The sequence below is a fragment of the Scyliorhinus torazame genome, chromosome 12, assembly GCF_047496885.1.
Source record: "Scyliorhinus torazame isolate Kashiwa2021f chromosome 12, sScyTor2.1, whole genome shotgun sequence".
In the NCBI taxonomy this organism is placed as follows: Eukaryota; Metazoa; Chordata; class Chondrichthyes; order Carcharhiniformes; family Scyliorhinidae; genus Scyliorhinus; species Scyliorhinus torazame.
This window is the reverse complement of record NC_092718.1, coordinates 195930609-195950776: the sequence shown is the minus strand read 5'-3', so window position 1 is coordinate 195950776 and position 20168 is coordinate 195930609. Positions and strand designations below refer to the sequence as shown.

At 43.8% G+C, this 20168-nt stretch overlaps 2 protein-coding genes across 4 annotated transcripts in view; one reads left to right on the top strand and one right to left on the bottom strand.

The window, feature by feature from the left end:
* Positions 1–20168, top strand: part of crybb1l3 (crystallin, beta B1, like 3) — a 117449-nt gene that overhangs the window by 78412 nt on the left and 18869 nt on the right. For 2 of the 3 annotated variants that reach the window (XM_072469605.1, XM_072469603.1), the window contains exons 2-3: positions 2544–2648; positions 10003–10072. In XM_072469605.1, coding sequence (XP_072325706.1) covers positions 2544–2648; positions 10003–10072 — 175 coding nt within the window. The remainder of the gene's footprint in view (positions 1–2543; positions 2649–10002; positions 10073–20168) is intronic. The other variant, XM_072469604.1, reaches the window with a different exon arrangement.
* Positions 11206–16277, bottom strand: LOC140386848 (beta-crystallin A1). Its single transcript, XM_072469608.1, has 6 exons — positions 16181–16277; positions 15896–15952; positions 15663–15781; positions 13245–13386; positions 11880–12022; positions 11206–11518 (listed from the first exon to the last, which is right to left on the bottom strand). The coding sequence occupies exons 2-6, from the start codon at positions 15926–15928 to the stop codon at positions 11371–11373; spliced, it is 585 nt and encodes a 194-aa protein (XP_072325709.1). The 5' UTR covers positions 15929–15952; positions 16181–16277; the 3' UTR covers positions 11206–11370.

Genomic DNA, 20168 nt, shown 5'->3' with positions numbered 1-20168 from the left:
TTGGGTAGGGTGCGCTTTCCAGACTCAATGGGCCGAACGGCCTCCTTCTGCACTGTAAATTCAATGATAATCTATGATTAATCTAGGACAAAGGTTCGGCACAACATCGTGGGCCGAAGGGCCTGTTCTGTGCTGTATTTTTCTATGTTCTATTTTCTAGAGTTTCGCGCTCTTTGAGGCGGTCCTTAATCTTGGACCCAATAATTCAACAGTCTTCGATCTCTGCCTTTGATTTTGGCCAATAAAGGGGTGGGTGCCTTGGTGGCTGGGCGAGTCCTTAGGTGGATTGGCCATGCAAAATTGCGCCTTAATGTCCAAAAATGTCTAGGTTGGGTGGTGTTATGGGGATAGGATGGGGGAGTGGGCCGAGGTAAGGTGATCTTTCAGAGGATCAGTGCAGACTCGATGGGCTGAATGGCCTCCCCGCACTGTTGGAATTTTATAATTTAAAAAAAAACCTGAGATATAATATTTTGAGAAGATAATATCGCAAATTAGGAAGAAATGCATTTGACAGCATCTAGCTAAACTTCCAAAATGATAAAGTACCGCCTGTGTCTGGTACAAACCCAGGTGAGTCATGGATTTGGATTGAACAGAGTAAATGAGAGCAGGAGTCGGACGTATGGCTCCTCGAGGCAGCTCTGCACTTCAGTTGGAGCATGGCTGATCTTCTCCCTCAATGCCATTTTCCTGCACTATCCCCATATCCCTTATTTTTCCCATCTAGAAATCTATTGATCTATCTTGAACATACTCAATGACAGAGCCTCCACAACCCTGTGGGGTAGAGAATTCCAAGGATTTACCACCTTCAGAGTGAAGAAATTCCTCCTCATCTCAGTCCGAAATGACGTACCCTTTTTTCTGAGACTGTCCCCTGGATCCAGACGGCACCACACCCCAGCCAGGGGGAAACATCTTCCTGCATCTACCTTGTTGAGCCCAGTAAGATTTTTGCACGTTGCAATGAGAACAGGCTGCCAAGAGGGTTCTCAATTTTATGTCCTCTTTATTAATGCTCTGGAATCACAGTCATAATACAAGGTAGTTAGACTTGTGGATGAGCCATGCTGGGAAAGGGGGATGTGGGACTGCAAAGAATTAATAGAGCTTACACCTGGAGTGATAATTCCCGATGTAAAGCAGTATGGACGAAATGGTACTGTGTTTGGAATTAAAATTTGGAGCCAAAAGTATTTCATGTGTGGACAAAAACTTTCCAAGGGGAATGTTTAAAGGGACCTAGGTAGGTGTGCAAGCTGGCTGAAAAAGTGCAGTAAAAACAAATAAGTAACTAGAAAAACAGGGTTATCTTTTAAAGTCAGTTGAGTCCAGATCATCCAAAATTGAAGGTGGTTCAGAGGAGGTTTACTAGATTGATACCAGGAATGAGCGGGTTGTCTTATGAGGAAAGGCTTTGTTTCAGCTGGAGTTTACAAAAGATGTTTAGAAGAGTGAGGTGTGACTTAATTGAAGTATGGAGGATCTTGAACAGTCTTGACAAGGCGGACGTGGAAAGGATGTTTCCTCTTATGAGTTAGTGCAGTACTCGGGGAGGGGAGGGGGGGTGGTGGGCAGAGGCAGGGGGTGGGGGGAGGCAGGGGGGGCGGGCAGAGGCGGGGGGTGGGGGGGGGCGGACAGAGGCGGGGGGGCGGAGGCGGGGGGGTGGAGGGGTGGGGGGGGCGGAAAGAGGCGGGGGGGCGGAGGCGGGGGGGTGGAGGGGGGGGCACTGTTTTAAAATGAGGGGATTTTAAGATGGGAGTTGAGGAGGAAATCTCTCTCCGTGAGTTTTGCGACTTTGGCACTCTCTGCCTCAGAAGGCAGTGGAGATGGGAGTCGGTAAATACTTTTAAGGTGGAGATAGGTAGATTCCTGTTAGACGAGGGACTCAAAGGTTATCAGGGTAAATGCAAATGTGCAATTCGAAACTCAAACAGACCAGCCATGACCTTATTGAATGGCGGAGCAGGCTGGAGGGACCGAATGGCCTACTTCAGCCCCTGATTCGTACGGTCGCAAAGTCAAGCTGAGGTTATACATTGCCCTGGGCACAGGCTATAATCCGGATTACTGATACATTCCTGATCACTTTGAAATAAGGGCTCCAACCAGCCTTGGGAATCAACACCGAGCTGAGCAAGGGAGGAAATCTGTGATGTTTTCGAGGGGAGTATGGAGGAGACCTTGATAATCTTGAGCTCTTCAGCCTTGAAAAGTGAAGGCTGAGGGGGAATTTTATAGACCTATAGGACGCATAGAATAGAGAAAGTAAGTCCAGACAATACTTTCAGGGAAGGGCACCACAGATCCAGAACTGTAAATGGCAAGATGTCAGCAAGTGTTTCAACAGTTCTTGGTGGTTCACTGTTAGAACACAGCGTGTTAGGAATGATGGCTGCGGTCAGAATACTGTGTTCATTTCAGGAAAAACATCCTCCTCAAAAGGTAACAATGTAGTCAGAAAGGATTACATCAAATAATTGATCATCAGTTGTGATTCTAACATACCATGTTTAATCTTGCTTATTTTTTTATGTTAGGGAACAGGATATTGGGAGTATCTGCTGAAGAGCCACGGAGTAGATCTGATAGCATTTGACAAAAATATTGTTTATCCGCCAGAAATGCGATATTCAGAGATTGTGGTACGTACAAGACTTTTACAGAGTAACTTGAGTTGTGTGTGAGGTGGGAACTTCTATCTGTCACTTTGCGTGTGGTTCCACTAAATAACATGATATATTTATAGAAAACTTTGCATTTCCTTTTCTATTTTGCTTCATTTGCCTTAAATTTTAAAACTGCAACAACTCTACCTTTGTTTTACCTTTAATTTAGTTCAAAAGAAAAGGGCTGATTTTGCAATAACTCAGCTGTGAAAAAAATAAATCGAAGGTTGATGCATCATAACAGCAATCTGCATCTACCTAGCACCTTTCATGTAGTATACTGTCTTGACGTGCTTTCAAAGACCAAACAATGGTAGAAGAATTTAGGAGAGGAACAGAGGCTTGCAAAAATGGTATGCCTTAAGGTGTGAAAGCAGGGGGTTGTGAGGGAGAATTTTACAGTTCGGAGTTTAGACAGCCCAAGACTGTGCTATTGAAGGTGAAACAGCAGGGAAGTATCGAAAGAGAGCCAGAGTCAAAAGAGCAAGGACTTGGAAGAGGTTACAGCATTGGGAAGGGATAAGTCAGGGAAATGAATTATGGAATGAAGACCCTTTCTCCATTATGTGTGGCATGAGCCATTAGAGGCCGGTGAGGACAGTGATGATAGAGGAATGAGAATTTTTAAAAAATTAATTCATGGGTTGTGGGAGTCACTGAATAATCCAGCATTTATTGCCCATCCTGAATTACCCTTGAGAAGGTGGCGGCGAGCTGCCTTCTTGAACCGCTGCAGTCCATAGGGTGCAGGTACACCCACAGTGCTGTTAGGAAGGAAATACAGGATTTTGACCCAGCGACAGTGGAGGAACGGTGATATTTGTCCAAGTCAGGATGGTGAGTGACTTGGAGGAGAACCTCCAGGTGGTGGGGTGGTGGGGTTCCCAGGTATCTGCTGCCCTTGTCCTTCTAGGAGGTAGTGGTCGTGGATTTGGAAGCGCTGCCTAAGGTGCCTTGGTGTGTTGCTGCAGTGCATTTTATAGATGGAACACATGGCTGCCACTGTGCGGCAGTGGTAACAGGATGCGGTCAACACGTTTTCGACTGGTAAATAACAAAGCAGCTACATCAGTCTAAAGACGGCTAGCTTTCTAGGATATATTTACACTTTTTTTTCCCCTGTATAGTCAGCAAACCTTTTTCTCTTCCTTCTAAATTCTTAATTTGTATCCAATAGTAAAGGGATGTGAAATTAGGCATCACAAGTTCCCCAGGATCTCCAAGATCGCATCTGTGGTATATGTGAATAGTGTGATGTGAATTGCACCAGATGCGATATTGGTGCAAGCAATAGCATGTGCATTGATTGTTTGTATAAATATGGAGAACAGGTAGACCACATCATCAGTTGGCATGTAATGCTGGTTTGACGCCAGTATCTGTCATTTTAGAGCTCAACAGTCTCGCCATCATCCTGTCTTACTGAACATAAGCAAAAGGACCAAGACCATTCCAGCCTCCTGTCCCACACCACTATTTGAAGGGATCATCAGGTTAGTTCCTGGTTGATTTCTCCTGCTGGTTGCGACAATTTTACAAGTGTCTGCTACTTTCTGTAGTTGTTTCAAGTTGCAACGGTCTACATGGAACAGTATGGTAGGATGATGCAAGATGTTTTGCTGATTTTAAGGCTTTTGCGCCAACGCTCTGTTCCCAAGCTTGGCTACATTAGGAGGCATTCTCTTTGGAATGAAGCATGACTTTGAAAATGAACAGTGGCCACAAATACCTTTTTGCACACCTTGTAATAGTAAATGTAGTATAATGAAAGATCAGTAATAAAATCACCCAGAAAATGGGTAATTTCTGTTCTTGGAGCAAACTCCCTGTCAAATCTTTAACAAGGGACTCACTGTTCAGTCTTGCAGCGTTCCAACAAGCTGGAGTACAAGAATAAGGAGCTATTGCTACCTTTGTATAGGGCTTTGATGAAAACACACAATGTTGTGTACAGTTTTGCTCTCCATCTCCAAAGAAAGATATATTTCCATTCCATAGAATCCCAACAGTGCAGAAGGAGGCCATCTGGCCCATTGAGTCTACACAAACCCTAAGAGCACTTACCTAGGCCCACTCCCCCACCCTTTTCCCTAAACCCACGCATTGATCATGGCCAATCCACCTAATCTGCACATCTTTGGACTATGGGAGGAAACCGGAGCACCCGGAGGAAACCCACACAGACTCAGGGAGAATGTGTAAACACCACACAGACAATTATGCAAGGCTGGAATTGAACCTGAGTCCCTGGGGATGTGAGGTAGCAGTGCTAACCATTGTGCCACCCAGCAGGTAACCCACCTCCTGATTTCCCAAAGTTTTCCACAAAGTCAGGCACAAGTCAGGAGTGTGATGGATGGTGTAATTGAGGAGGTATAGTGATCGTTCACTTATTGTTTCTTATGACAGAGTCAATTGGATATATTCTCCCTGAAATTCAGAAAAATGAGAGGTGATCTCATTGAAACATAGAAGGGTGTGAAGTATCTTGACAAGGTAAGCATGGAGAGGATGTTTCCCCTGGTTGGAAAATCTAGAACATGTGGGGATGGTTTTAGAATAAGAGGTCGATCATTTGGGATTGGGGTGATGAGAAATTTCTTCTCTCAAAGTGTTGTGAATGTTTGGACTTGTGTTACCGAGAAGGATGTCGATGCTCCATTGTGGAGAGTGTTTAATGCTGAGATAGACAAAATCTTGGTGTCCCAGAGAATCAAGGGATAGGGGAAGTGGGCGGGAAAGTGGAGCTGAGGCAGGAGATGAGCTGGGATCAAGGGGGTGCCTGACCTATTCCTGTGTATGATTCTTATGTTCAGGTTCCGTATGGCTAATTGCTCGCTGTTATCTTTGACGCGTGCAACTTGAACCATATACCCCCTTGCAGCTTGATCCAAATTTTAATTGGGGGAAATAGGATTGCTGACCATAGAAATGTTGCATAAAATTGTATATTGATAAAGTTTGTTGTTTGTTTTCAGTTACTTCGAAATCTCCTGTTCTGGCCTCACCGAATTTTCACAGAAACCTTTCTGCAGCTAATGTATGCAGACATTTATATTGACATTTATATTATATAGTGGACAGCACTATTCAAGTCACACCCCGCTTCTCAACCGGAATATAACTGGCTCTGAACAGAGCATGGTGTTGGATTCTAAAACGGTGCAAAATATAATTTTTTTGCACAGTCAACTTGAAGCTGAAGTTCTAATGAATAATGAGCAGTAGAAACTAACATTGTAACAAGCTGGGGAGCTGTCTTACACATAAGCAAGATGAGATGAGCGATTAACATTTTCCAAAAAACGAGTACACTCCAAAGTGTGATTCATTGCTTTGAGATGCCCTAAGAGCATGAATGGTATAAATTCAGCGCTACATTTCAAATTTATTTAAGATCCTGGAACTCCCTCCCTAAAAGCACAGTGGATGTACCTACACCACATGGACTGCAGCAGTTCAATCAGCTCACCACCACCTTCTCAAGGGTAATTAGGGATGGGCAACAAACGCTGACCTACCCAGCGAAGCCCACATCCCGTAGAAATGAAAAAAAAAAGCAATGTATCACCATGAATTATGATCATCTGAATAAGTAAATATGTTATGAAGTATATATTAAATTTCAATCAATATGGATATTCAGTACTGTATATTAAATGTAGTTGAATTGTACAAATTACATACTCTTCTTATTCGTTCACGGTATGTGGCCATCCCTAATTGCTCTCGTGAAAGTGGTAGTGAGGGGTCACCTTGAACCATTGCAGTTCATATGAACACCCACAGTGTTGTTAGGAAGGGAGTTCTAGGATTTTGATGAAGCAACAGTGAAGGAACTGCGCTATAGTTCCACGTTAGGATGGTGTGTGGTTTTCAGGGGAACTTGCACGTGGCGGTGTTTCCATGCATCCGCTGCCATTGTTCTTCTAAGTGGTAGAGGCCGTAGGTTTGGAAGGTGCTGTCGAAGGAGTCTTGGTGAGTTTCTGTAGTGCGTCTTGTAGATGGTAAACACTGCTGTCACCGTGCACCAGTGGTGGGGGGAGTGGATGTTGAAGGTGGTGGATGGGTTGCCATTCGAGCCAGATACGTTGTCTTGAATGGTGTCGAGCTTCTCGAGTATTGTTGAAGCTCACTCGTTAAAATGGTAAGTGGAGTATCCCATCACATACCTGACTTGTACCTTGCAGATGGTGGACAGGCTTTGGGGAGTCAGGAGGTGGGTTACTTGCTGTAGAATTCCCAGTCTCTGACTCGTTCCTGCAGTCACAGTATTTATATGGCTGGTAAAGTTTAATTTCAGGTCAATGGAAACTCCCAGGGTGTTGATAGTGCCATTGCCATTCAGCAATGGCAATGCCATTTGAACATCAAGGACATGGTTAGATTCTCTCCTGTTGGAGATGGTCATTGCCTGACATTTGAGTGGCACAAGTTTTACTTGCTATTTATCAGCCTAAGAATGTTGCCCAGATCTTACTGCATATGGATGCTGATTGCTTCAATATCTGAGGAGTTGCAAATGGTGCTGAACATTGTGCAATCATCATTGAACTTCTCCACTTTTGACCTAAGTTGGAGGGAAGGTCATTGATGAAGCAGCTGCAGTTGCTCGCATCCAGGACATTATACCCTGCGGAATCCCTGCAGTGATACCCTGAAACTCCAACCACCAGAACAGTCATCCTTTGTACTTTGAAGAAGTAACAAGCAATGAGGATAGAGGAAGACTTGTAGATGTGGTGTACCTGGATTTCGAGAAGACATTTAACAGGGTGCCACATCAAAGGTTACTACACAAAACAAGAGCTCATGGTGTAGAGCACAACATATTAGCGTGGATACAGGATTGACCAGCTAACAGGAAACAGAGAGTAGGCATAAATAGGTTATTTACTAGTTGGCAAGGTGTTAGCAAGTGGAGTGCCTCAAGGATCAATGCTGGGGCCTAAACTAATTACAATCTATATCAATGACTTTGATGAAGGGACCAAATGTGTGGTTGTTAACTTTTCTTTTCACAGGTGGCACAGGGGTTAGCGCTGCTGCCTCATGGCACTGAGGACCTGGGTTTGATCCTGGCCCTGGGTTACTGTCTGTGTGAAGTTTGTGCATTCTCCCCGTGTCTGCTTGGGTCTCATCCTCACAACGCAACAATATGCAGGGTAGGTGGATTGGCCATGCTAAATTGCCCCTTAACTGGAAATAGAATAATTGAGTACTTTAAAGTTTAAAAAAAAACTTTCGTGTTGACACGAGATAGGTAGGAAACTAACTTGTGAAGAGCACATGAGTCTGCAAAGGGATATAGACAGGTTAAGTGGATGGGCAAATATTTGGCAGATGGATATCAAGTGGGAAAATGTGAACTTGTCCATTTTTATAGGAAGAATGGAAATGCAGAATATTAATTAGATGGAGAGAGATTGCAGAACTCTGCAGTGCAGAGGGATCTGATATCCCTGGTACACAGACACACATGCAGCTAGTCAGTAGGAAGGCCAATGGAATGTTGATGTTTATTGAAGGGGAATGGAATATAAATGTAGGGAAGTCTTGCTAAAAGGATTGGTGACATCACATCTAGATTACTGAATATAGTTTTGGTCTCCTTATTTAAGAAATAATTGCATTAAAAACTATACAGAGAATGGTCACTCGACTGATTCTGGGATAAGGATCTTATGAGGAAAGGTTAGACAGGTTGAGCCTGTGTATATTGGAGATTAGAAGAATGAGAGGTGATCTTATTGAAACGTCCTTAAAGGTTCTGCGGTGTCTCAACAGATGGATGCCAAGAGGATATTTACCTTTGAGGGGGGGGGAGAGACACTAGAAGTAGGGGCACAGTTTAAGAATAACAGGTCTCCCATTTAAGTCCAAGATGAGCAGAAATGTTTTCTCACAGAGGGTCATGAATCATGAATTCTCTTCCCCACAGAGCAGTGGAGGCAGAGTCATTGAATATTTTTAAGGCAGAGATAGATAGATTCTTGACCAACAAGGGAGTCAAAAGGTGTAGGGGATAGGCAGGAGAGTGGAGTTGAGACCATATTAAATCAGCCATAATCTTACCAAATGACAAAGCAGGCTTGAGGGGCTGAATGGCCTACCCCTGCTCCTAATTCATATATTTGTATGTTCCTACTTTGAAATGACTCCAACCAGTGGAGAATTCTCCCCTGAGAACTTTCCTAGGGCTCCTTGGTGCTAAACTCAGTCAGGTGCTACCTTGATGACAAGGACAGTCACTCCCACTTCACCTCTGGAGTTCAGCTCTTTTGTACGTGTTTGGACTAAAGCTGTAATAATGCCAGGAGCAGAGTGGCCCTGGCGGAACCCAAACTGAGCATCAGTGGGCACGTTATTTCTGAGTAAGTGCTGCGTTGTAGCACCGTTGATGTCACCTTCCACCATTTTGCGAATGATCGAGTGTAGACTTGTGGAGTGGTAATTTGTCAGGTTGGATTTGCCATTTTCTTGCGGCAGGACATACCTGGATAATTTTCCACATTGCGGGTAGATACCAGTGGGTAGCTGTACTGGAACAGCATGGCTAGGGACATGGCTAGTTCTGGAGCACCAGTCTTCAGTACTACTGCCAGAGTATTGTCAGGGCCTAAAGCGTTTGCAATATCCAGTGCCTTCAGTCCTTCATATCACGAGGAGTGAATTGGATTGGCTGAAGACTGACATCTGTGATGCTGGGGACCTGAAGAGTCGCTAGCGATGGACCATTCAATCGGCCCTTTTGGGTGGAGATGATTGCAAATGCTCCAACCTCATCTTTTATTCTGATGTGCTGGGCTCCCCTATCATTGAGGCTGAGGATATTTATGAAGCTTCCTTTCCTGTTAGTTATTTAATTGTCCATCACCATTCACAACTGGATGTGGCAGGACTGCATAACTTAGGTGTGATCCGTTGGTTGTGGGATCGCTTAGTTCTGTCTTATCACATGCTGCTTCTACTCTTTGGCACGCAAGTAGTCCTGTGTTGTAGCTTCACCAAATTGGCACCTCATTTTTAGGTATGCCTGGTACTTCTCATGACATGCCCTCTTTCATGCTTCATTGAACCAGGGTTGATGGTTATGGTAGAGTGGGGGCTAATCCGGGCCAGGAGGTTACAGATTGTGATCGAGTACAATTCTGCTGCTGCTGATGTGTTGGATCGCCAACTATCGTTTGACTAATTTGACAGTATTGATCAAAATTATAGATGTTTTTTTAAATTGTTGCCTGGTGACCGAAGTCTTTACAAATAGTTGACTTAAATCTAAGATAGGGCAGAAAGTATTGATTGCTACATTTTCTTTTTGTAACTTTAGACCAGTGGCCCTGAAATCTTGGAGCAGTTTCCTGACAGAGTGCTTTTTCTGGCCTGGCCAGACATAGATGGTAAGAAAGAAGGGCTTACACTCGCATTCTGGGGGAAACTTTCTCTGGCTCAAAGTAATTATTATTCTTTCCCAATGGCATGCTGAGAAAAGTGACATAACCAGATGTGCAATATTTAAACAAAGTTCAAGTGGGATTTGGTTGGTACATTGCTGGAATTCATGGCTTAATTGAAGTTAAAAGATTTAGAAAATAGCCAGATGGAACGTCTTTGCAATACGCATTTTACTAATCAAGAAGTTTAGCAGTGAGATTATATCTTTTGTTGCACAATTTATTTAAATTTAAATGCCAATAAGATTATCTGAAAGTTAAGGTAGTAGTTTGTTTAATACATCCAATTGCATTGCTTTTAACATTTCGCATTGTAGCAAATTATTAAAGTAACTTCGCAATTGCCTGTAATTTGGGCAGAAAAACATTTAACGGCAGTAAATGGCTAGAGTGGTTGAAGGTCGTGACCACATCTGTAAGTATGGAAACTGTTCTGCATTTTTAATAAACATTTGATAACATTGTTTATCTTCTGCAGAGTCTTCAACATTTTCTCTTGATTGCTTGAGCGATTTCAAAGGGGATATCATCCTTCATGTTGGGGAGTTACTGGGTGAAACATTGTCAGCCAATCACTGGGGACAGTCAACATCTCGTAGTTTCCAGCTGGCACTCGCTGAAGAGTTCTGCTGTCTGAGCAGAATTAAACTACCAAACTGGCCAGGCCACTTAGACTCCTTAACCATGTGGAAAAGAAAGAGCGCTCAACCGGTTGTGTGCGATGGAGCAAATTTTCATTACGTGAACACTAAGTGCAGAGTGTATTTATAGTGTTTGGTTTCGATAATTTAGTCCATAAATCAGCCCCCCCCTGAGAAATGCCATCTCTCATGGTAACGTTTAAGCTGCCATTTTGATTTACTTTGAAGCAGATGGATGTATAAAAGTTTTAGTTGGACTCTTACCGAAAAGCAAAACATAAATCGAATACAGACTGGCTCAGATGTTTGTGAGAATGAACACAGCCCACTCGTGGGTTGATGTGCTCTGAGCCTCATTTCTCTCTCTGTTGTTTCCCAGAATTCAACAGCCTGCTATGCTGGCCTGCTCATGTGCAACTTGAGACAAAGGGAAAGAAACATTTTTATAACTTTATTTGAATATTTCAATAGCCCAAGTAATCGTGATGTGATGTTAAATCGATCACAGTACAGAAGTTGTTGTTCTACAACAGAATGCAGTACCAATTATACCTATAGATTTCCTCTGCAGCCCCCCCTCCGATGCTCTATTGATGTGTTACTTTACTCCTGAATGCGGCGGAGTGACTGGATCTGGAAGGTCTGAGCATGAGATCCCCATTCTCTCCAATGCTTGTATTCTCCAGCATGACGATCACATTCCATGATGTACTGGAAGCCACGGTATCCTGGGTACTGGTAACACACCCACCTGGGGTTGAAAAAGAGCATGCCTTATGTAAATGAACTTTGAATACATGTTAAGTTTCATAAATAGGAATCGGGGCATATCGCTGCAAATGGGATCAAGTGCCAGGGCTTCCAGGACTGAATTGCAAAGTCTCAGGAACTGCAGGTGGCCCAGCTTGGACATCCCACTTTGGTTACTTGTGAACTCGTTGGAATTGGTAAAATAGGTTATTTTCAGTCCTCGGGTAAACTATTATTTTAGGTGTAGCAAGTGATCAACATCCTCAGATGTGCAAGACTTTGCTGGATCCAGCTAAGTTTTCTTCCTTAAACTGCAACAACATGACTTCATTGTTTTTTAAACATGAAAAAGCACAACTTACGCGCCAGCTTGAATCTTCATGGATCCAACTTCGTTGTTGCACCAGCCCATGGCTTGCAAAGAGGGATAGTCATCACACATCTCCCACTGTCTTCCAATGAAGTTTTCCTTCTCAAAAATTACGATTTTGGATTCTTTATGGTGCTAAAGAAAAATTTTATATATATATATATGTCTATATACACACTGAGTATGTTTGTAGATGCTGTAATACATTTGCGAGTGAACAAAACAAAGTCTGTATTGGAGAATTAATGGGAGTATATCTCTACCATTTAACATCTTGTGTGAAACATACACTTCTGTACCCTGTCCTTATACTGCTTCACTTTAAACCTGGGATTAAACTTGTCCCTGTGCCCTTTAAAATTAAATTATATATTTTTGGAGCACGGTGACTGCCTCCAAATACAATGTTGCTTTTGTGGTCCAAGAAGTGCTTTGTAAAGCTTTAACATAATTGTCACAGACTTTTGTTCTCGATGTTTTTCTCAGCACAAGGAGGAGTTTTCAGTTTTCGAGTTGAGTTGCAAGTCCAGATATTGACAATGGCACGACTCTCCCATTGCTCCCAGATCACTTTCCAGGTCTCTTTGTGCTGGTGGACACAAAGGCATCTAGAATTCTCAGCTTTTTAAGTGGGAGACACAGAGTGCACAAACAAGGAAGTGGGTTGGGCCTTTACAAAGCACTGGTTCGACCTCATCCAACTGAAGCAAAAAGATAGATTGGAGAAGTTGGGATTAGAGGAGAGAAAGTTGAGAGGAAATTCATAGAACTTATAGTGCAGAAGGAGGCCATTCGGCCCATCGAGTCTGCACCGGTCCTTGGAAAGAACACCCTATCTAAGCCCACAGTCTCCACCCTGTCTCTAAAACCTGACCTAACCATTTGGACATTATAATGGGGTTATATGGGGAGAATGTCATTCCCGTCTGCAAAAGCATCTGGAACCAGATTGATTTGAGATGATCGGGGTAGAACCAATATGAGGAAGAAACTTTTTTTAATGCAGTGGGTGGTTAGGATCTGGAAAGCACTGCCAGTTGTGGCTTTCAAAAGGGAATGAAATAAGTGCCTGAAGAGAGAAATATTGCAGAGATACAGGGAAAGGGTAGGGGGCGAGACTAGCTGAAATGCTCTTGCAGAGAACCAGATGGACACGATAGGCTGAATGGATTCGCCTGTGCTGTTATCAGTCTATGAATTTATGTTAATGCAGTTTATTAAAAAAATAGCCTCAAAGAGATTAATCATAGAAGCCGTAATGTGTAATGTAACCTTATTTGGTGACATATGTTGCACTGTGGAGCATATGCTAAGCTAGTTTCAAGCCCGACAGATATTTAACAGTGAACTGACTTACAGCAGAGCAAAGGGGGCGGAAGGACATGAGTCTCTCAGTGTGGTAAGCATTGCTGCCGCTCCAGGCATCCCAGCGAGGGTACTCTCCTTTCTCCAGGATAAATTGTTGCCCGAAGAAGCTGGAATGTTCATAACCGGCCCACCTACAAGAAGAAAATTGCTCTCAGATCAGCTTTGACTTTTTTTTTTCTTTGTAAATTTAGAGTACCCAATTAATTTTTTCCAATTAAGGGGCAATTTAGCGTGGCCAATCCACCTAGCCTGCACATCTTTTGAGTTGTGGGGGGCGAAACCCACGCAAACACGGGGAGAATGTGCAAACTCCACACGGACAGTGACCCAGAGCCGGGATCGAACCTGGGACCTCGGCGCCGTGAGGCAGCAGGGCTAACCCACTGTGCCACCGTGCTGCCCTTGATCAGCTTTTACAATAGATACGCTCTGCCCTGGTTTAAAATTGGGAAAATTAACTCCCAACTTATTATCTATCAGCAATATCAGAACAGCCACTGCACCTACATAACACTGCAGCAAATATAAGCAAGGTGCAGTCCAATTTCTATCTGCAGCAAAAGGTAAAATGAGACCATTAAACTATCCAAAATGGATGGGGTTTTTCCTTGATGAATAAACTCGGGGTTACAGACTTGTTCCCAAAAAACTCCTTAAAAATACTTGAATTTGCAGTCTTGAACCTTGTGTGACGGCCAGTGCTCCCTGCTATCCAGAATATGAATCACCTGCTTCTGCCTTATAGAATCCCTATATAGAATCCCAACAGTGCAGAAGGAGGCCATTTGGTCCATTGAGTGCACCGAACCACTCCGTCCTATACCCCCAACCTCATAACCTAACCTGCACATTCCTGGACATTTAAGGGCAATTTATCATGGCCAATCCACCTAACCTGCACATCTTTGGACTGTGGGAGGAAACCGGAGCACCCGGAAGAAACCCACGCGGACACGGGGAGAAAGTGCAAGCTCCACATCGACAGTTACCTGAGGCCGGAATTGAACCCGGGTCCCTGGCGCTGTGAGGCAGCAGTGCTAACCACTGTGCTGCTGAAAACATTACCAATTTAGCCCGACAGTTGTAATTACCAAGACCTGCCCAGTAATGTGGCAGTACTTGTACTACAGAATATACAATATGCATAAATTCCCTCCTTTCCATCAAATCCTACATCTGTACAAATTTCGCCCACAAAATTGGCTGCGTCCCCAACTCTCAAATGCAAGTAACCTCCAATTGTGCCTGTTTGATGGCAGGAGGGGATTCAAGCATGGCGGACCACATTTTGAATCACAGCAGAAACAAAAGTTATTTGTTTAATTGCAATTCTTGAATACTTTAAGAAAAAAATATCCTCACTGAGGCCTGATCCATATTTTCTGTTTTGATGTAAATTTATGACCAAGTATAAATAATTTCAAAAATTCCCCAATTCAGGTTTTAGGCTGAGCTTGGATGTGCTTGAATAATGGTTCAACGAATTAAAATATCCTGATGTGGGTTTAGCATTGCCTTGGGTCTCAATTGTTTCTGATGTTTTATGCCAATTCATGGAAATTTGAACGCACTCTAATGAAATTGGGAGGGTTCTAGAGGGGGGTAACCTGATGTTGGCAAAATGGGCACAACACTGGGTACGTTTTTGTGTCTATCTTTTGGGTTGCACTCAAGTAGGAAATTCGAGGCCATCCTATCCTGAGATCAAGACAAGTGAAGTGTATGTTCAGCGAGTTGCTAGAACAGAGTCAACTGCCACTTTACTCTATTACATTTATTTGGACATTAGAAAACCAGTTTTAGGCTCCAACACATAACATCTACAGTAGATGTGTGCGTTTTATGCAGAAGAGTTTGAAAATCTGATGTACTTCATACAGAAGGCAAAAAACAAGTCACGGGAAGTAAATTGATTTTTGGGATTCCTGACGTCCAACTATAACCCCAAACTAGCTGGAGCTATATTGTCACCTGGCCATTGCAGAATGAACGTGAAACGCCAACCCGAGGTTTTTACTCCCCCTGTACCACTGCCATGTGGAAGCTACTTTGCATTGGACCAGAAGTAACAGCGGAACTGCACCCTAAATATATTGATACTTGCTTTAGATCAATAATACGCGTGCACAACTAACATCTAATTCCCTCCTATGTTATAAGTGTCTAAATCAACCAAGCTGTGTTTAGAGAAAATAACAGCAATGCCGATTTGTATGGATATACACAAGGGTAAAATAATACATTTCAGTGAATTGATTACTTTGATTTACAAATGACAATGGAATTTAAAATAAATCAATAATTGCATTTTAATTAAGCCTGACGCGGTTTAATTGGAATATTTTTGACAGCAATGGTAAGGGCTGTGCTTTATTTAAAGAAAATATGTAAAGGCTGTTCGACTCACGCTCCACAATCAATTTTGAGGGATCGAATATTGTCAAAACCACAATCCATAATATTCTTGCAGGATGCAGTAAATTCCATCCTCTTGCCCTGGAAATTTTCTTGATCATAAACAGTGATCTGCAATAATAAACATCATTCTTTCCGTGATATTCAGATTTTTTAAAAAAAAGATCAGTGAATCAAAGCAAATATTTCAATTCTGATTAATTATCCTGGAGAAATAGTCAGTACCTTGAAAACTCCTGCTGGGTTTGTTTGTGCCATGTTTATAGTTTGGAGTTTATGATCCTAAAAACAAAGAATCAAATGGCATCATTTCTCTTCACAAGGCAACAGCTTTTCGAAATTTATACATACTCAATGCATTAAAATCTGTGCAATGTGACATTGTATCTGGCTAAATTGCTACTACGGAGTGAATTACAAAGCAGGAATAAACATAAAACAGGCCAAGGCCAATTAGAGGAATTTGAGGTTAAAATGGGATGAAATAAAAACGAGAAACACCCAACTTACCAGAGCAGAACTGTATGGGGTAGGTTCCAAAAGCGATTCTGTGTTCAGCTTCACCTCTGCTATTTATAGTCAACCATTCAATAGAAAGTGAGAAGTGAGCGAGTCTGATTTGTGGTCCAGTGAGCAGATAGCGAACGCCAACATCTCATTGTTTGTGACTGATCCCATGGATTTCTGTTCCAACTCTGTGCCGGGGTAGGAGCAGAAAGATTAAAATCTGCATGTCCGGTGTATGCGTGAATAACCTTTGGCCAAAAATGTGCTGTTTGTTAATGGGGAAAAAAGCTCCGAACAAAATGTGTTTTATTTGAAAAGAATGACGTTGAAATTATACCATGGGGATGCTAACAAACTATTGCTAACATTAGTTTGAAAATCTCTGCTATTTCAGTTATCTCATTTAGTTATTGATGGCAGTAATATAGAGCAGAGGTAGGAATATCAGGCAAAAATGGATAATTCTTTGACTGCTATTGTACCATGGCTAATATACTTGAAAAGGAATAACACAAAATTAGGGGCTTGGATTTTTACTGAGTATGTACATAAGGCTGGATGTAATTATATATCATTTTATATAATTAGAATACACACATGCATAGAATTCTGCCCCTGGACAATAGGTTTCAAGAGTCTGGAATGTACACAATTTGTAAATTTATGAAATCCCAAGTCAACGTACTATACAACAATATTTAACTCGCTGCACTAGAGGTATTTTAGAATCACCTCAAACACTGAATTATCAGGGTTTTTACTGATGTAAATAAGCAATTGGTTAGCTATCATAATATCAGCAATTTCAATTCAATTAGAAATAACCTTATTTTAATGAAAGTAAAAAATAATGGTGAGGCTATCAGTGTTCGTCACTAATAAAGTATAATTTGGACCGCAACTTCCGGTGATGGCACGTGTGCATTTAAAGGTGGAAATCAGGAAGTTGCTGTCCGAATTGCCTCTTCTCCCTGAAGCTTTGCTGTACTCAGTATCTCACAAAGAGAATTGACATTATAACACTTGGAAGGACATAGTTGTGATAAGTATGCAATAGATCAGTGGTGGGCAACCCATGGACCATGGACTACACCTGGGTTCTGAGTGCGACCCACTAGACATTTTGTTGACTATATACAGGAGGCGGGATTCTCCACTCCCGCGCCGAAGTGGCCGCGCTGTCGTGAACGGCTTCGAGGTTCACGATGGCGCGAAACGGCCCCGATCCCGACCGATTCAGGCCCTGACAATGGGCTAGGATCGGGGCTGCGTCATCTACACGCGCCAGCCTTGTCGCCCGCGTAAAGGCGGCGCTGCATAAATGATGCGGCCGGCGCCGCATAACTGGCGTCATCCGCGCATGCGTGGTTGCCGTCCTCTCTAAGTCCGCCCCGCAAGAAGATGGCGGACGGATCTTGCGGGGCCGCGGAAGAAAGGAGGTCCTCCTTCAGAGAGGATGGCCCGACGATCGGTGGGCACTGATCGCGGGCCACCCCATATTTCAGGTACCCCCCGGTGCAGGATCCCCCCTCGCCCCCCCCGCAGGCCGCCCCCCACCAGCGTTCGCACGCTGTTCCCGACGGCAGCGACCAGGTGTGGACGGCGCCGGGGGGAACCCGCCGTTTTGGCCTGGCCGCTTGGCCCATCCGGGCCTAAGAATAGCAGGGGTGCCGGAGAATCGCCATTTTGGGTGTCTCCAGCGATTCTCCGGCCCGCGGAACTCAACCGGGCCGTTCCCGCCGCTTGTGAGAATCGCGGGAGGGCGTCGGACCAGCGTCCCGGGAAATTGTGGCGGCCCAGGCGATTCACCCAACCGGCGCGGGAGTGGAAAATCTCACCCAGGGTTACTAGATTCCGCTGGGTTTCAGCTCCGTAGCTTCTTTCCTACTGGTGTGTCTAAAGTGATTCGCAACCTACTCTTCCTGGTTCAAAGTCAGCGGGCGCAATTCTCCCAAAAGATTTCTAAGGGCGCGATTCTCCCAAAAGGGAACAAAGTCCCCTAGCGTGCGTTGAATAAAGGGTCTGAACGGGGAACGTGCGGCCGAGGCCACACACAGCCTCGTTTTGCACAGTGGGGAGCTCTGCTCGCCGGAACTCCCCATCGTAATGAGAGATCGGTGGTGTCCCGATCTCCGAGACTCCCGAATCAATGCCCCCCCCCCCAGTCCGAACGCAATATGGGAAGGTCCCCCGCACCCACCCAACACACATGCTGGGCAACCCCAGCCCGATCACGCACGCAAAATGCCAGCTTGGCACCTTGGCAGTGCCAACCTGGCAATGTCACCTGGACACTGTGGCAGTGCCAGGCTGGCACCCAGGTGGCATTGCCAGGGTACCAGGTGGCACCAGCTGTGCCAGGGCATCACCTTGCCCAAAGGGCATGCAGCTGGGGGGGGCCCTGATCCCCTAAGAGACCCGTCGTAAGCTTCATCTTTATCATAGAAAAATGATCCGGTGTGGTGCACAGAGGTATAACCAGATAACAATCAACATTTTGGCTAAACGTTAGATTTAAGGAGAGCCTTCGAGGACAAGAGGGAGGTGGAAAGGAGAAAGACTCAAGCGGGAATTCCAACAGTTAGGGCAGCTGGAGCTATGGTTTTTTTAGTGGAGGAAGGCCGGAGTTGGGAGAATGCAGAGTCGTTGGAGGGTAAAGGAAGACGATAATGGATTTTAAACCCTGAATCTAATATGCACCGCAGAAACAGATCATTCAACGCTACGGGCTCATGCTCATGTTATGCTCCACATGAGCCTATCTCCATCCTTATTCATCTAACTCAACAGCACAACATATTATTTTCTTCCTCGTGTGTTTATTTAGTTTCTTATATGGATCATGTAATACATAACAATTACCATCTTTGTAATAAACCATATATTCTGATGACTCAACATGTGCTCAAAATAACTTCATCCACAAAGGGATTCTTTTGGGGTGGTTTCTGTATAATGCTAGTTTTGAAACCTTTATTCCAAACCATGTGAAGGATACCGATGATCAATGCTGTCAATTCACTATCTGTTCCTTGTACTGAGGTTGCGGATTCTCCACCAGGCATTTCTTCATAAACTAGCAGCAGATGTGTGTCTTGAGGTCCTCCTCTACCACAAAGTTCAAGGCAACCTGGGGTTAGCTGCATACCAACTCCTTGTCCCCTGAACACATCTGGCACTGTTACGCTCTTCAAATCACTCATTCTCTTTCCAATATAATTATAACATGAATACTTAACAATTAAGACAACCATGAGCTAATGTCAACCAGCAAGCAAAGGGGTAATGGGTGAGTGGGACTCGGTCAGAATAAGTTATGGGCAGTAGAGTTTTGGCTGAGTCGAAATATGGAAAAAGGGATTCTGGCCTGGAGTGCATTGGACCAATTGAGCTTAGGATGTGGCCAAAGGGTTTTGGCAGCAGATGGACCAAAGCAAGGACTGAGACAGATAATATTTCGAAGGTACAAGTTGGTTGTATTTTTGATTGACAGAATACAAGGTTCGAAGTTCAGCTCTGGGTCAAAAATGACTAGTTGCGAACACTCTGGTTCAACAGAGACGGAAACTGGCAAGAAGAGTGGAATCAATGGCACAGGAATAGGATTTGTAGCTGGGCCACATGATGATGGCTTTGGCCTTCCCTTTGTTTAGCTTGAAGGAAGTTGTGGCATATCTGGCACTGAATATCAGAGTATCAGTCTGACAACACAGAAGCAATAATGGAGAGGATGAGCTGGATGCCACCAGCAGACATGAAAAAGCTAACTCCATGTTTTCAGAAGATGTTTGCCAGGGGCAGAATGTTGATGAATTGAAGGGCCTGAGATTCAATCCTCGAAGGACTCTTGAGGGAATGGTCCAGAGGTTGAAAGATTTCTGGAGTTTCTCTGGCAACAGTTGGATAATGATAGTTAAACTGTGCAATGAGAATTCCATTGAGCAGGATAATGTGAAACGGCATAGGAGGAAGATGCTGTAGTTGACAATGT

What these genes read in the sequence shown, in the direction of transcription:
- LOC140386848 (XM_072469608.1), bottom strand. Translation starts at nt 15,928, where the DNA reads ATGGCACAAACAAACCCAGCAGGAGTTTTCAAG. An exon ending in TCCGCCCCCTTTGCTCTGCT is followed by an intron (nt 12,023 to 13,244) that starts GTAAGTCAGTTC and finishes ATTTTTCTTTAG; the next exon opens with CACCATAAAGAATCCAAAAT. An exon ending in ATGAAGATTCAAGCTGGCGC is followed by an intron (nt 11,519 to 11,879) that starts GTAAGTTGTGCT and finishes TTTCAACCCCAG; the next exon opens with GTGGGTGTGTTACCAGTACC.